Source organism: Atta cephalotes, assembly GCF_000143395.1.
Source record: "Atta cephalotes unplaced genomic scaffold scaffold00044, whole genome shotgun sequence".
Lineage (NCBI taxonomy): Eukaryota > Metazoa > Arthropoda > Insecta > Hymenoptera > Formicidae > Atta > Atta cephalotes.
The window spans coordinates 168,455-182,353 of record NW_012130108.1 but is presented as its reverse complement, the minus strand read 5'-3'; the positions used below and the strand labels follow the sequence as shown (position 1 = coordinate 182,353).

The 13,899-nt window shown below is 33.7% G+C and overlaps 1 protein-coding gene across 1 annotated transcript in view; it reads left to right on the top strand.

Annotated features, from left to right (window-relative positions):
- Positions 1-692: 692 nt before the first annotated feature.
- LOC105622354 (thyrotroph embryonic factor) overlaps positions 693-13,899 on the top strand; it is an 87,301-nt gene continuing 74,094 nt past the window's right edge. The window contains exons 1-2 of the mRNA XM_012203776.1: positions 693-784; positions 11,630-11,636. Coding sequence (XP_012059166.1) covers positions 693-784; positions 11,630-11,636 — 99 coding nt within the window. The remainder of the gene's footprint in view (positions 785-11,629; positions 11,637-13,899) is intronic.

Genomic DNA, 13,899 nt, shown 5'->3' with positions numbered 1-13,899 from the left:
GAGAGAGAGAGAGAAAGAGAGAAAGAGAGCGGGTATAGGGAGAACGAGTCCGCGCGCTCCGGCTGTACAGGCGTTTCAGGCTGATTGAGATAGTGCGAGGGAGCGACGTGACGACGTGGTGAGAGGTTCGGCAAGCGGTGAACGGGCGAAGCGCCTCTCCTCCGCGGCACGCAAGACCGGTCTCTCCGACAATATCGTCGTAATTTTCGATCCGTGGACCCCCGTCCCGTCGCACGACGAAGCGCGCACAATAACCGTACGTAACATACGTACGAAGCACGCAACGACTGCAATTGCAAGCTGCGGAAGCGTGTGCCGTCGCCGTCGCCGTCGCCGTCGCCGTCGTCAAGGAAATATAATATATACTCGAGGAGAGACCACCGCGTACATATATCCTTCTGCGGTCCGGATTCTTCCTCTCTCTCTAGTTCTTTCTCGTCACACAGTATAACATCATCGGATTCGTTCCTTCGCGTCTGCCTTTCCGCTTCGCTCCGCTCCGTGTCGCACCGCGTCGCGTCGCGCCGCGCTGATCCGCCCCGCGGTCCGCTCCGTTCCGTTCCGTGCCGTGCCTTCTCTCTAATCCTATCTACACTACTCGTGCGCGGTGTGTGCCATCGAGTGTGTCTCCGCGTGTGCGCTGCGGCAGGCCCGAGGTGTGCACTTGTAGGCTTCGTGGCGCAGTGCGTGAAATGAGTGACAAGGACCGCTCCTCTCCCACCCTCGTCGAAAACAGTCTCAAGTCGCTGCTCGACCAGCCCAGCATATTCCCGCTGATCGGTAAGTGTTGCTCACCGGTTCGCGCCGATTGTGCGCGAGTAATTCTGAGAGTCCGCATTTACACGCGCGATCGTACGACGTTGATCTGGCATGCGAAACGCTCTCGCGCTCCGATCCTACATGCGTTCTCCGAAGCGGACTCTACTCGGACAGCTCGGGTTCCGCGTCGCTTCCTCTCCTCGCTCTTTCCACCTGTCCTCGAGCGTTCCGCGACGTTCGTCACTTGACGGAAATCTGTCCCGCGGTTTTTCATCTCGAGGAAGCGCGCGTGTTGTTTCTCCGAAAGATTCTCGTCGTCGTTCGCTGGTTGCGCAGCGCGTGATTTTTTTCGTGGTCCGTATCCAATACTTATAATACATTTTGGAAAAAAATAAAAAATTAAAGAATGAAAAGGGGGAGGATCAATTCCCGCTTCAAAATTCGCGCAAACACGCCGGCTACCACAGCGCGGACTGGCGGCGATCACGCGAGCGCACGGTATGCGCAGCACGTCCGTCGTGAATTCGAATATATTTCGATGCGATCGCATTTGAATTTCGAGTTCGACAGCGCGCTCGCATATCTCCATGCGCAGCGTGCTATAGGAGACTCACGCTTTTTCCTATTATCGGGCCGCGCGACTGCCAAGGCGGGCCAAAGTGCAAAGGGCGAGAACGCGAAACGGGCGGAGAGGGAGGAAGAGAGATAGAGAGAGAGAGAGAGAGAGAGAGAGTGGGATAGACAGAAGGATGGAGAAAGAGTGAAGTCATGGAGGACAACGAGCATGTGTTCGTGCGATCGTCATTGCGCCGACGCTGTCGGTCTGCCGATTAACCTCGTTTAAGACCCCGTGGCGCACCACGTGATATTGTCAGCCTTACCTCGCCCCGAAGCAGACCCAACCTACACGCTTGATTCCGCTTCGCTCGGTAGAGCGAGCGTGAAGCGACTAATCTTGCACGACGTGTGGCTGAGAAGGCCGAGGAAGCCATATGATAGCAGTTCTTATAATCTGTTCCACAAGAGTAGGTACGAAAGAAATCGAGATTGTTGAATTAAAAGTGATCGAAATGGGAATTCGTCTTGCAAAGTTATGAATCCCTTGTGTTTGGAATTAGGAACTGAATCGAAACGTTTTGAATTTTTTCCCTTCCATTCCTTCGTTTTCACTTTGTTAAGCATTCCTGCATTGTGATATTATTACTTTATGCTGTAAAAGTAATTTAAGAGATTATTAAAAAGATTGTTTTTTAATTCAATAGCTTAAGGAATAAAATGATGTAATAAAAAGAAAGATCAATTAGGAAAGAGGAAAAATGAATCAAACATTTTTTATTTTTGATTTCAGAGATGAGAAATTCGATTATGTATAATATATTTTTCTACCATTATTTTTAAACAGAGTTCCGCGGCTACACTGTTTTTAATTTTGATTATTTAGTATTTAGTATAAAAAAATTCAGAATTCTTTTTTATTTTTCTAAAGAACTGTAGAACTATGAGAAAAATGCTATTAAAACTGTCATTATTTTACTAATATGAAAGAATAATGATAGCAGTATTTTTCATAGTTCTCCAGTTCCTTATAAAAATAAAAAAGAATTCTATATTTTTTATACTAAAAATTTTTATACCAAAATTGAAAAAATTTCAATCAGATCTCTGTTTTTAAAATATTGTAGAATATAGATTTCTGCTAATACTAACGAAAAATGTTGCTGGAATTATGATATACAATATTATCAGCATTACACTTTATCTCCAAGTGCTGTCTTTTATACAGGGTGTTAAAAAAATTCATTCAGTATTTACATATGTGACATACATACGTATCATGCTGAATAAAAAAGCTTTAGTGAACATAGATTGAAAGATCAATCTTTCTGAGATATAAACAATTTTGTATGTTAATATCATAACTGATTCTTATTACCTCTTCTACTTGTTGCATATGACGTGAAAAGAAAGAAATTGAGATAAGTAGTCTATTTGGAAGGATTACAAGTTCAATATAAGGTGATCTTCCATAATATCCATCCAATCATAATCATCGATTGATATCTTACTGTTGAAGTTTTTCATTAAAGTTTATATGGAACATGAATGAGAATATTCAAAACGCAGTTTTTAAATAGTTTATTTAAAAACTAACTAACGAAAGTTTTTTTTATTTAATATAGTGTATACTGTCTACCAAACAATATTGAATGCTTTTTTGTGAACACCCGGTATATATCTTATATTTTATTTTTAATTGTTGCTAATCTTTAATTTTTTTATTTTTAATATTTAATCTTAGATATAATATTTTTCCATTGTACGCAGATCAACAAATCTAAAAATAGACTAAAATACTACTCTAAAAAAAAGTTATCCAATGATACGAAATCAATTACAATTGTAATCAATTTATTTATTACATCACGATTAACATTGCACTTTTTATTCATTTTCTCATTCGATAATTATGCTGTATAGTAATAAGTATCTCCTTCTCTGTTTCTTTTACAAAGAAAAAAAGCATCAACAAGTCGTATGTCAATAAACCGAAGCGCAGAGAATTCACGCTTTATGAAAAAATAAGTGAATTATGAAACTCTGATATAAGAATTCATTTTGTGAAGTTATACCGCAAAGCGAAATCAATTACTCTTAATCTGTCTATTTTTTCCGACTAATTATGAATCGCGTTTTCCAGGAAACGTTTGCAGCGTTTGATGTAAGTTACAATCGGATGATGTAATTTTTGCAATGCGCAATTTGTTTCGTTATGAACGATGCTAGTTACATAGTCGAATGGGAAGTAACTCGTTATGTTGACTCAGGAAACTGTCCCTAATTTACTACCTCACTGAATCGGATTATTAATGCAATGCAGATTAAGTAATTAGTACGAAAACGTGAATGCGTGCGTGCGAGGGAGATACGTCAATCGCTTGAATTTTTTTTGCTTCGGCTAATTATATAGATATTGCACCTTTCCATCAGTTAGATAACAAAATCGAATCGCTTTCTCGATTACACAAAATACGGTTACTTGGAAGTGGATTCGGAGATCAAAGTGAATAAACAAAATAATTCTGTTTTTATAAGGTTTCTGTTCGCTCACCACTACTAAATTGTGACGTCAGAAGCGAATGTACAATAAAAATTCTTGCATAATAATTAATATGAAAATATATATCAATAAAACGACACTTACAATTGATAAGATATAGACTGCGTAATAAGAATAAACTGCGCAATCCTATGAAGTCGTCACTATTTATTGTTTAGAAAGAATAAAATAGCTTGAATTAGCCCTCTCTTTTTCTTTCTTTATCTTTCTTAAAGCAATGAATTGAAGAGAGATACTCAATTCTTTCGGACAGATGCTAAAAACAAGGAACGTACAGTCTGTACTTATTACGTTTACGAATAGAAGCGGCTCATAAAATATACCGAGGACTCTCCTTTTATTTCGTTAATAAATAACTATACATATATTTCTCTGAAAATGAATTATTATGCATAATCAAACGAAATAAGCTATGTTCACAGCTATGGCAAACTGTCAGATGTATAGAAATTTATGATTCAACTTTTCTTCGAAACAAGGAGATGGTTTTCGACATATTTTATAAATTCGTTCTGTCGATTGCAAATATTATTTTTTTTATTGAAAAATATTTCTATTCAAATATAATTTGAAATTGCAATTTTTATTGCATGTTTTCTCTCGCTTCTAAAATTATACAATTTGAGGTATTATAATGGTGAGTGAACAGGAGAATCTTAATCACTTTTCTTTTTATAAGCAGTGCTTGTTAGACAGATCGATGATTGATTTATCTTATCTTTTATGTATTCTCATTCACATTATTCTCCACGCAAAACTTTCGGCGCAAAAATAAACTGCCTCTAGAATAATTCGGCCTCGAATTCAATTGGCACTCTGTTCGCGCTGCCACGCATTCAAGTTTGGGGGGAAAAATGTCGTCGCGATATCTTCTCGCGATAAAAGATACTATGTTGTTGCAAACACGTATGATATATCACGACAGTAAAGCAACGCTTCGCGTTACTTTTTGATACTGCAACGTCGTAAGAATAAATCCTTTCATCCACACGCGGTTGTAGCCACGGCAGCGCGATTCTATTTATTTTCGGTATTACGACATCGCAGCGTTAAGCTCTTACGACTTGTATTGTGACAGCGATTGTCGTACATGTCACGTGAAAATGCAATGATTTTTTTTTAGTATCTTTAATACATTATATTATTATTTCTTTTTCACATATATATAAGAAACTCTAGGCCACGTATCGTTTATTACTTTCACACCTGCCTATATGTGCAAAATATACTATACAAAAATAATAAAAAAATCGGTCATATATCTACACTCCAAACCAAAAGTTTAGAAACTTTTTTAAAAATTGACACTTTTGAAATTATTTATTCAATTATCCATAATATTGTTTTTTATTTAGATCTAATTATAATTTTTTAGATCTATTATTGGATCTGAAAAATTATGTTTAAAAATACATTGTTGTGCGTGGATTTTTGAGTAAGTAATCTTCAAAATATTAATTTTTAAAAAGTCCAGGAAAAAAATGATGTTATTTGTCGTCATTTTGATGTCATTTCTATGTAAAAGTTGGGATGTTTTCAAACCTTTGCCTGCATTGAAAAAGGAATCAGGTAATAACTCGGTTCGGTTAATGTAAAACCAAAAATAATATTAACTCTAAATATTAAGTAATTGAGGGAAATAAAGGTCTAATTACAAAATCTTAATATTAATAAAAATTAAAATAACTTGCTACTTTTTATTATACATAAATGGGTACAATATCAAATGAATTTATGTAATATCTTTAAGAACCTTACATGTTACAATACTTCTCTATTACGATCAAAATTACATAAAAAAGCAATAAAAAGAGCTTAAGTATTGGGTTGTCCGGAAAGTTCGTACCGATTAATTTATATAATTTAATAAATGCATACTAAAATTTAAATTTTCTGCGTTTCAATTTTCCTTCAACATCGGCACGAACTTTCCGGACAACCCAATAGAATTGTGCCTTTATTCCGCCTATCCCCTCAATTATTACCAAATGATTGGTTATATTATGTTTAATAATTCTTACATATTTATATAGAAAAGTAAAATTATTCTTGATTATATTAACTGAATATTTGATTCAAATTATTTCCCTCAACGTTTAGTAGCTATTATCAGAGTTTTCTTAGAGTGGATTATATATCTAATACGCCACGAAAACAAAATGACAAAATTGGTAATTATACAAATTAATATGATTGTATACTCCAAGTAGCAAGATGACATTTAATGACGTCTTATTGACGTCGTATTGACGAAAAGCATCATTTGATGTCACTTTGCGCCTTGGGATGATCATACGCAGAAAGTTGGGCTTCTAAACGCGGCCAACAGTCAGAAAAATTTAAATTGATATAAATGAGTGTGAATTCAGTGGGAGTGTAACAGAACCCAATACTCGTAGTTTAGGATTAAGCTACTGGTCTACTGGGCGATATTACATTATACGGAGACGTGCACAAGACGCGCCGAGACCTCCCGAAGGGACGCGGCAAACTGCACCTCGTATTTATGCCGATCAATATGAAGGATATAAACGAGAGTAATAGTAGAAGGGCAAAGAGTCGGGGAAGGCACCAGACTTTCCAATTCGGCCAATTACGCCGTATAATGGCATACCTCCGTTTCTCTATCTTTTGATTGTTCCCACAGGTTCTACCGTATCTTCACCTCGTTGTTTGTTTTTTCTATTGATAATTTTGCCTGGCTCTTTTCTCTCTGTAAAATGTAAACTCACTGCATAATGTAAACATTTCTTAATCTCTAAACACATTTAATTAAGAATCATCGTAGTAATTAAAATTAATTGAGGTCGAATTTATCATTTATTTCAAGATCCTGTTTCTAAACCTCGTACGTTAGTAATGTTTGTTTAATTAATTATACTGTATGATTTCAATTAATTATACTGAATGTAAATAATAATCATTTTTGATGTATTTAGTATTTTTGCATGAACATGAATCTGTTGATGAAAGTTGATAAAAAAATAATGTCAAAGAGATAAAAAAAAGAGGTAACCTCCTTCAATATCATTTTTCTTAAAATTGTGATGTGAGTCATTTTTTGTCAAGAAATTCATATTTAATACGTAAAAGTATGTCGATTATTCACATTCATGGTAAAAAAAAAGGTCAAAGTTTATTGAATAATATATGTTATATGAAAAAATTATTTTCAAATTGCTATATTTCGGAAACAAAAAATCACATCGAAACGAATCAAAATGCATTTTAAAGCTACAAACTGATGCTTTCATGTGGCATTTATGAAATTAAGTAAAAAGATTAATTGTTGGTGCTACAATGTCTTGCTGAAAATCTTTAAAATGATCATTCTTTGCCTTTTTAATGTCATTTTGCTCAAAATTGTCACGAGATAATCAACTTTTGCCAAAAGATTCGTATTCAGTACGCAAAAATACGTCGGAAATGGTTACATTCGTATGGAAAAAACAGTTAAATTTTGTCCCATAGTGTTATTAATCTATATTAATCTATATTAATCTATATACTAAAAATAATGGTAAAAATATTTTTATTTTAAAATACATGCGCAATTGTTTATAAGATGTAATCGAAAGGATAAAAGAGTGGTCATTTTTATCTGCTTTTTGGCTCGAATAAAAGATCGACATACTGTTTGCTTCGATCCTATACGCTTGTAAGTGATCGATGTCACTTATGGTCACTGTCGCAGACGTCATCGTTAGTGACCCGACTCGGTGACGAGAAATATAAGCCGGCAAGTAGACGCCGATAAGTCGCGTGCGAAGCGCCGTTTCATTTTTCATTCACTTTCCTACGATCGATATACTTATGTCGCTCCTCGTACTCTATCCTCCTCGTTTCGTCGTAAGACGGACTACAGAATCACGCATATATCAATAAAACAGACATAAAGCAAATGAATATAGCTTGCTATTATTGTGTTGCTTAGAGTCATTCTTGAGCTATTATTACGCTAATGCTATTTATAATTTTTGTTTCGTGCCAGAAGATAAAATAATTATAAAAAAGCATTTTCAATAAATATACGCCTGTAGAAAAAAAAGGGATACAGATTTTATTATCGCAACTTCTTTTATCTTAGCTATCTTAGATTATATTTATAGCGTGTCTTCTTTCTGTGATGTGATCAGAAAAATCATATTCAATGTGTGTGTTACCGCTGTATATATAATAAAATGAAAACTTCATCATATTTCATTTTTGAGGCTATCAATCATTAGCAATTGAAAAAATAGTCTTTATTTTTCATCCACTTTGCAGCGTCACTTTTTCGAACCCTCATCATTAATCTAAAAGATGAAAAATATTTAATATCGTTGATTTTGATTTTTATTAAAGTCAGAGGTAAGAAATTTTAATAAACCATTTAGGCTCCAATAAGCATCAAATAACATAACAATCAATGTTATAATTTCATAGTCAAAAACGTAACTCTCACAATATGTGTTATATTACATTTGTATTACATTTACATTGTTGAATTTGAAATTATAATTGATGTTATGAGCAAAGAATAACAAAGTCTAAAAATCAGAGCATGTACATAAGACGCCTTAATTAAGACATCTTTAGATGGTTTTTACAAAAATGTTTTTAAAATATCCTTAAGATGTTTTAAGTCGATTTTAAGATTTCGCGTTGTTTGGTTAGAGTTGTTTGTCAGTTAGTATTTACTGGACAGAATTGTATAATAATTTGATAGATATGGTCAAGGTCATTGAATCGTTATCACACGATAATAACATGTTTTAGGTAGGATGTACAAATGTTCCGCGCGAATATATGAGATCGTTTTACAATATACTATGAAAGTAAAATTATGGTTTATGGTTCGATAATGATATCGAGTGCTAAAGACTTTGTGTATTTGAGTGTATCTTTCGCTTTTGGTATAAATTATCAGCAAATGAACAGCGTCGAAGGTTTAGCACCGGTATTACGACCCGTTCCTCTACGGCAGTTCGTGCTCTTTCACAATATGTTGAACGATTATTTTTGGTGTGCCAGGACCGTACACACGTCAATCCATTTGATGGATAGGCTGGAAGACCAGAAAAGAGTACCGGCAACTTGAACATGCCTCTCCATGGTCGAGTTATATTTCTCTGCGACTCTAAGCTGAGAAAATAGTCTCCACGCTATCTATTATAATATTTAATTTATGTTTTATGACAATTATGTCAATTAATTTTCGCTTCGCTTCTTTATAGTTATTATTATTCCTATATATGATAAAATTTTTGTTTATATTTTCCACAAAAATTTTTTTAATAATCTATTAAAAATTTTCATTATTTGATAACGATTTTGGCGAAATTTTGACGAGAAGTATCTATTCTTTTTTAGGTATAAAAAGCCCTGCTTTGGCAAAACTGGTCGGCGTGTCATGCGAGATCATTTTCGGTTTTATTAATATGATAGAACAAGAAATAATTGGCTCGCGACGCATGTACTTCCGCAATCGTTTTTCGAGTAATGCATAATAGTTATAATAGTGCCAACTTTATATGGTGCACCAGATGCTGGCTAGTTCCAAGTTGGCTCTAACATCTGCCATTTGCCGACAGTCGATTTTCGATGCCATTTAAATCGTTCGAACGTACGGAGATCAAGGTAAAGGTTAATTACTTCGTTTCCTGTCAACAATTTCTAGGATTATCTCTCGTAAAAAAATTTAATCTGCTGAATTAAAACAAGTAGACAGAAATTCATTTTATCGAGATACTTATCTCCAGTATTTCTCTTCGCGATTGTAATTAGCTGGAGGAATTCTTACACTTTTCGTTATTCTATTTATTTTATTATAACAAAATTAATTTAATGCTTTAGACTTAAAGCACATTGCGTGTAATAATGAATTGTTTTTGTTTTATTATACATTAGATAAAACAATCACTCGCCAACGCTACTCTTTGCCGTTCAAACAATATTCAGCTTTGCAGAATAATTTCCATTCTTCTAAATCCATTAATTTTTTATCAAGATAGCAGCGGCAATGATGTCGCATAACAGTCAAACAATTATTCCCAAAATTATTTCTTATGTTTCACTATTATTACCCGTAAATCAATTGGAGAGATTATTTGTCGAGTCTTATGCATCTCTAACTTCAAAGTCCCTCGCGACTATCTGCGTGATACTTGACAAGCGTTTAGCACTGTGCGATTTCGCTCGTTAGCACGTATCGCTCGAGTCTCGTCGAGGTACTCATCCGAAAATTTTTCTAATGGTGACAGATATAGAAGACTATGAAAAAAGTTATTTTCTGATAGATTGATTAATTGTAAAATATATTGTAATTGTAGATTGAAATTCTCAACAAGAATTTCTCAATTATAGCAAATAACAAGCCTTTTCTTTTCAATTCTTTCTTATGATTTAGCTTATGTCGTCAGAAAATTGTAGATACATGGAATAATAAACTTATCAACGATGAAATGTAAAGTGTTCCAGTTTCAACGGGAGTATTAATTTAGATAAGTCTTAATGTTCCTACGTCTCAGGTAAATATGCGCGCTGCGCGCGTTTAAGATGTGAATTTTAGGTAAATGATAAGAAATAATAGCGAGATATTTGTTGCATTAAATCATCTACTTTTAACTGTAAAGATAAAACATTAGTAAAATTAATTAATATCCCTATTACACGGAAAAAATGATTTTGTTGAAAGATCTAAATTTTGCTGGATACAAATCTGAAAAATAATTTTATTGCACAATTAAGATAATTTTATTGGAAACTCAAACTGGTTGTTAAAATGTCAAAATTTTTTATTGTTCATCATTTTTTAATTTCAGTGTTATCACTTTTTTAGTCTCAGCATAATTATTTTCATGGTCCAATAAAATTATTTTTAGGTATTCAGCAAAAATTTAGATTGTGCAGCAAAATTGTCTCTTCGATTCTCTTATATTCGAGCGAGCTACGATTTTTTTCCAAAACGATCCTCTTCTACCTTTGGTTAGAAATTTAGTTCTGTCGAGACCGATCGCTTGTGGCCTGGCGTGGCCTCCAAGCGAGTACCGCTTTTCTGGCAACCTGCCAGAACTTATGCCAGGTTTCAACATACCGGCCGACATGAGTATTTTCGGTTTCGCGGCGAAACGACGACGGCCTGTCTCTCTTTCTGTCTCTTTCCGCGCCTCTCTATCCGTCTCTCTTTCAATACATTTCTTTGAAGGAAAACGAAGGGATTGCTATTAGATCGACAAGTAGACGAATGGTGTTTTCGTCGACAAATAACTTTACCAGTGATCCGAACTAGTTAGTTGAATTTTCGAATTTGCTGCAGACCAGAAGTCTTGTTTACTACCATATTCTTCGCTTTATATAGGGGGTGTCCCAGGAGAAAAGATCAATATTCTGCGAGGAAATGATATCTATTATTTTAAGTAAAAATGTAATTTCATATAAATGGATCCTATTCTGAACGGTTTCTGAGATAATGTGGAACAGTGGAATTTTCGAAAATTTATTATAAACTTCAAAAAGTATGTCACTTGATTAAATTATAAAAAGATACGTATCTTTTTCTTAATATTAATTTTGCATATTCTGTTTCGAAAACCGGAATAGGATATACGTTTACATGAATACTTTTGCTTAAAATGATCGATACTCTATCACCTCTTAAAATATTAATCTTTCCTTCTGAGACACTATGTATAACGTCGAAGTTTGAACTGAAATTATATTGGTTTTCGAACCCTCCTCTATACGCTAGTCAGACACTTGTCGAAGCACAAGTGTAAATGTTTAATTAGCGTTCGACATGATGGCGACGTTTTATTAGTCTCGTGATAAACCACTTTCATCGCGCTAGTATAAGTTACTTAATTATCATTGTATCGATGATGGGATATGTTCGGCCTTTGGTAGGCCTATTTTTTTAAAAGAGTGTAAAAGAATGATAAATATTAATGACAAATATCAAGTATAAAAAGACAAATGATAATAGTTTAACACTATAAGTACTAACGTTTCTTATTGATCACTGAAAAAAATCAAAATAAATTACTGAAAATTAAAAAAATGATAAAAAATCAAATATTTCATTAGTAAAAAAAATATAATTATTGAAAAGTCAAAATTCAGAATCCTGTCTTTTACAAGAGAAATATTGATCTCAAAAATTGAAACATTCAGTAATAACCTTGATAATTCTAGTTTTAATAACTGTGTTCATCAAAAAGCGTAGCTTTACAATTGTTGTAAAATTTTTTAATATCTTTTATCGTTAGTTCCTCACTGGATCTAAATAAATTAATCGTATTAAATAATCTTACAATTGCAAAGTTGCTTTTTTTTGCTAAACATGCAACCATTGCTATTCATTGTAAGCAATAATAATAATTCTTCTAAAACATATTTAGCTTTCATATATAGATAGATTAGCAAGCAATAGCTGAGCTAATCTGAATGTAAAATCATTTATTAATGGTCCTGTCGGCTGGGAATAAATAATAAAAATTATCCTCATTGTTAATTATTATCTGTTAGCTAATCTGTCAATGGTATATATAAAGAAAAAGATATTTGTACAAATGTAAAAGTACATATTAAAATGCGAAGCATTAGTATCAAAATAGAAGTTCCGTGTAGAAAGTTGATGTAAGTATACAACAGACTATTTAGAGATAAAGATTGCCTTATCAAATTAATTTTGCATAATTATAGACGGTGTTTGCATATAAACAATATTGCATATAAACAAAATGTACTGAAAAAAAATGTATTAAATTTTAATAAATAAATATTTATTTGAATAAAGACAACATTAACTTAATAAGCATTAACTTTATTTACGATAAATAAATATTAATAAATTAATAAATAAATATTTATTAATAATTTAATAAATAAAAATTAATAATAATTTAATCAATAAATATTTACTTGAAAAAGTTAAATTAATGGTTTTTGTGTAAAAAATAAATGTATGTATATATTTAGGAAATATTTAACTAGTATTATTCAAACAAATACTAAAATTTAGTACATTTTTTTTCTTGGTAAAGAAAGAAAAAAATAAAGAATTGTTTTTCGGTCGCTTCTTATCGTTTGAAAGTTCCTATGTCACTGAACGTATGTTTCTTTGAACGAGGTATGCATAATGAATCGATATGGTAATGTTCAATAATCTCTCAAGATAATCTTCATGTGAATGGCGATAAATAACAATTTGAGTTAAATTTAATGAGTGCACAAGCATAAATATATAGACGCAATATTCAATTAGTAAAATATATAGAGAAAGACAACGTCATTATAGAAACGTAGGAGATTGCATTTGAAATTATTGGTCAAAATTGTGGGAAGACGATCGTCTACGAATAATTTTATCTAAATCAACTCCCTACATTTGAAAATTATTGTTTAAGAAAGCAGAAATCGATTTAGAGATTATCGAAAGAACCTATCTAAAATATCGTCGGCTCAGGAACGTAATTTGCATACGCATCCCAACGCATGCACTTATTATTCACAGCTGGCGGCACGGTGGGGCAAAACACACCGTCGCGACGCGTCTTGCGTCTAGTCCTAGAGTTGCTAGGCGAAATAGTCACGCGGTACGTGCATACATGCGTGTGCAGACTCGTCATTAGCACGACTATCATTAGCCGGCAAGGCCGCGTTCAGGACTGTCGACGGATGGCCACGGATCCCTGCGCTTAGTACGTCTGTTTCTCAGGAGGCTCGGGTTTCATGCTATGTGACGGACAGCGCAATTTCGATTAATCTAACGATCCTGTTTCTTTCCCTCGCACTGTTACGATATAAACGGACAAGAAATTAAGAAAGCTTGTGTAGAAAGACAATTGTAATAATTAATACAGCGTATACAAAGAATAAAGAATAAAGAGTACAATATAAATACATGAAATCTCGAAATTTGAATATAGAATAACAGTATATATATATATATATATATATATATATATATATATATATATATATAGTATATATATATNTACTNNTAGNACGACGACGACCACGAACGGTAGGTAAGGAGTGAT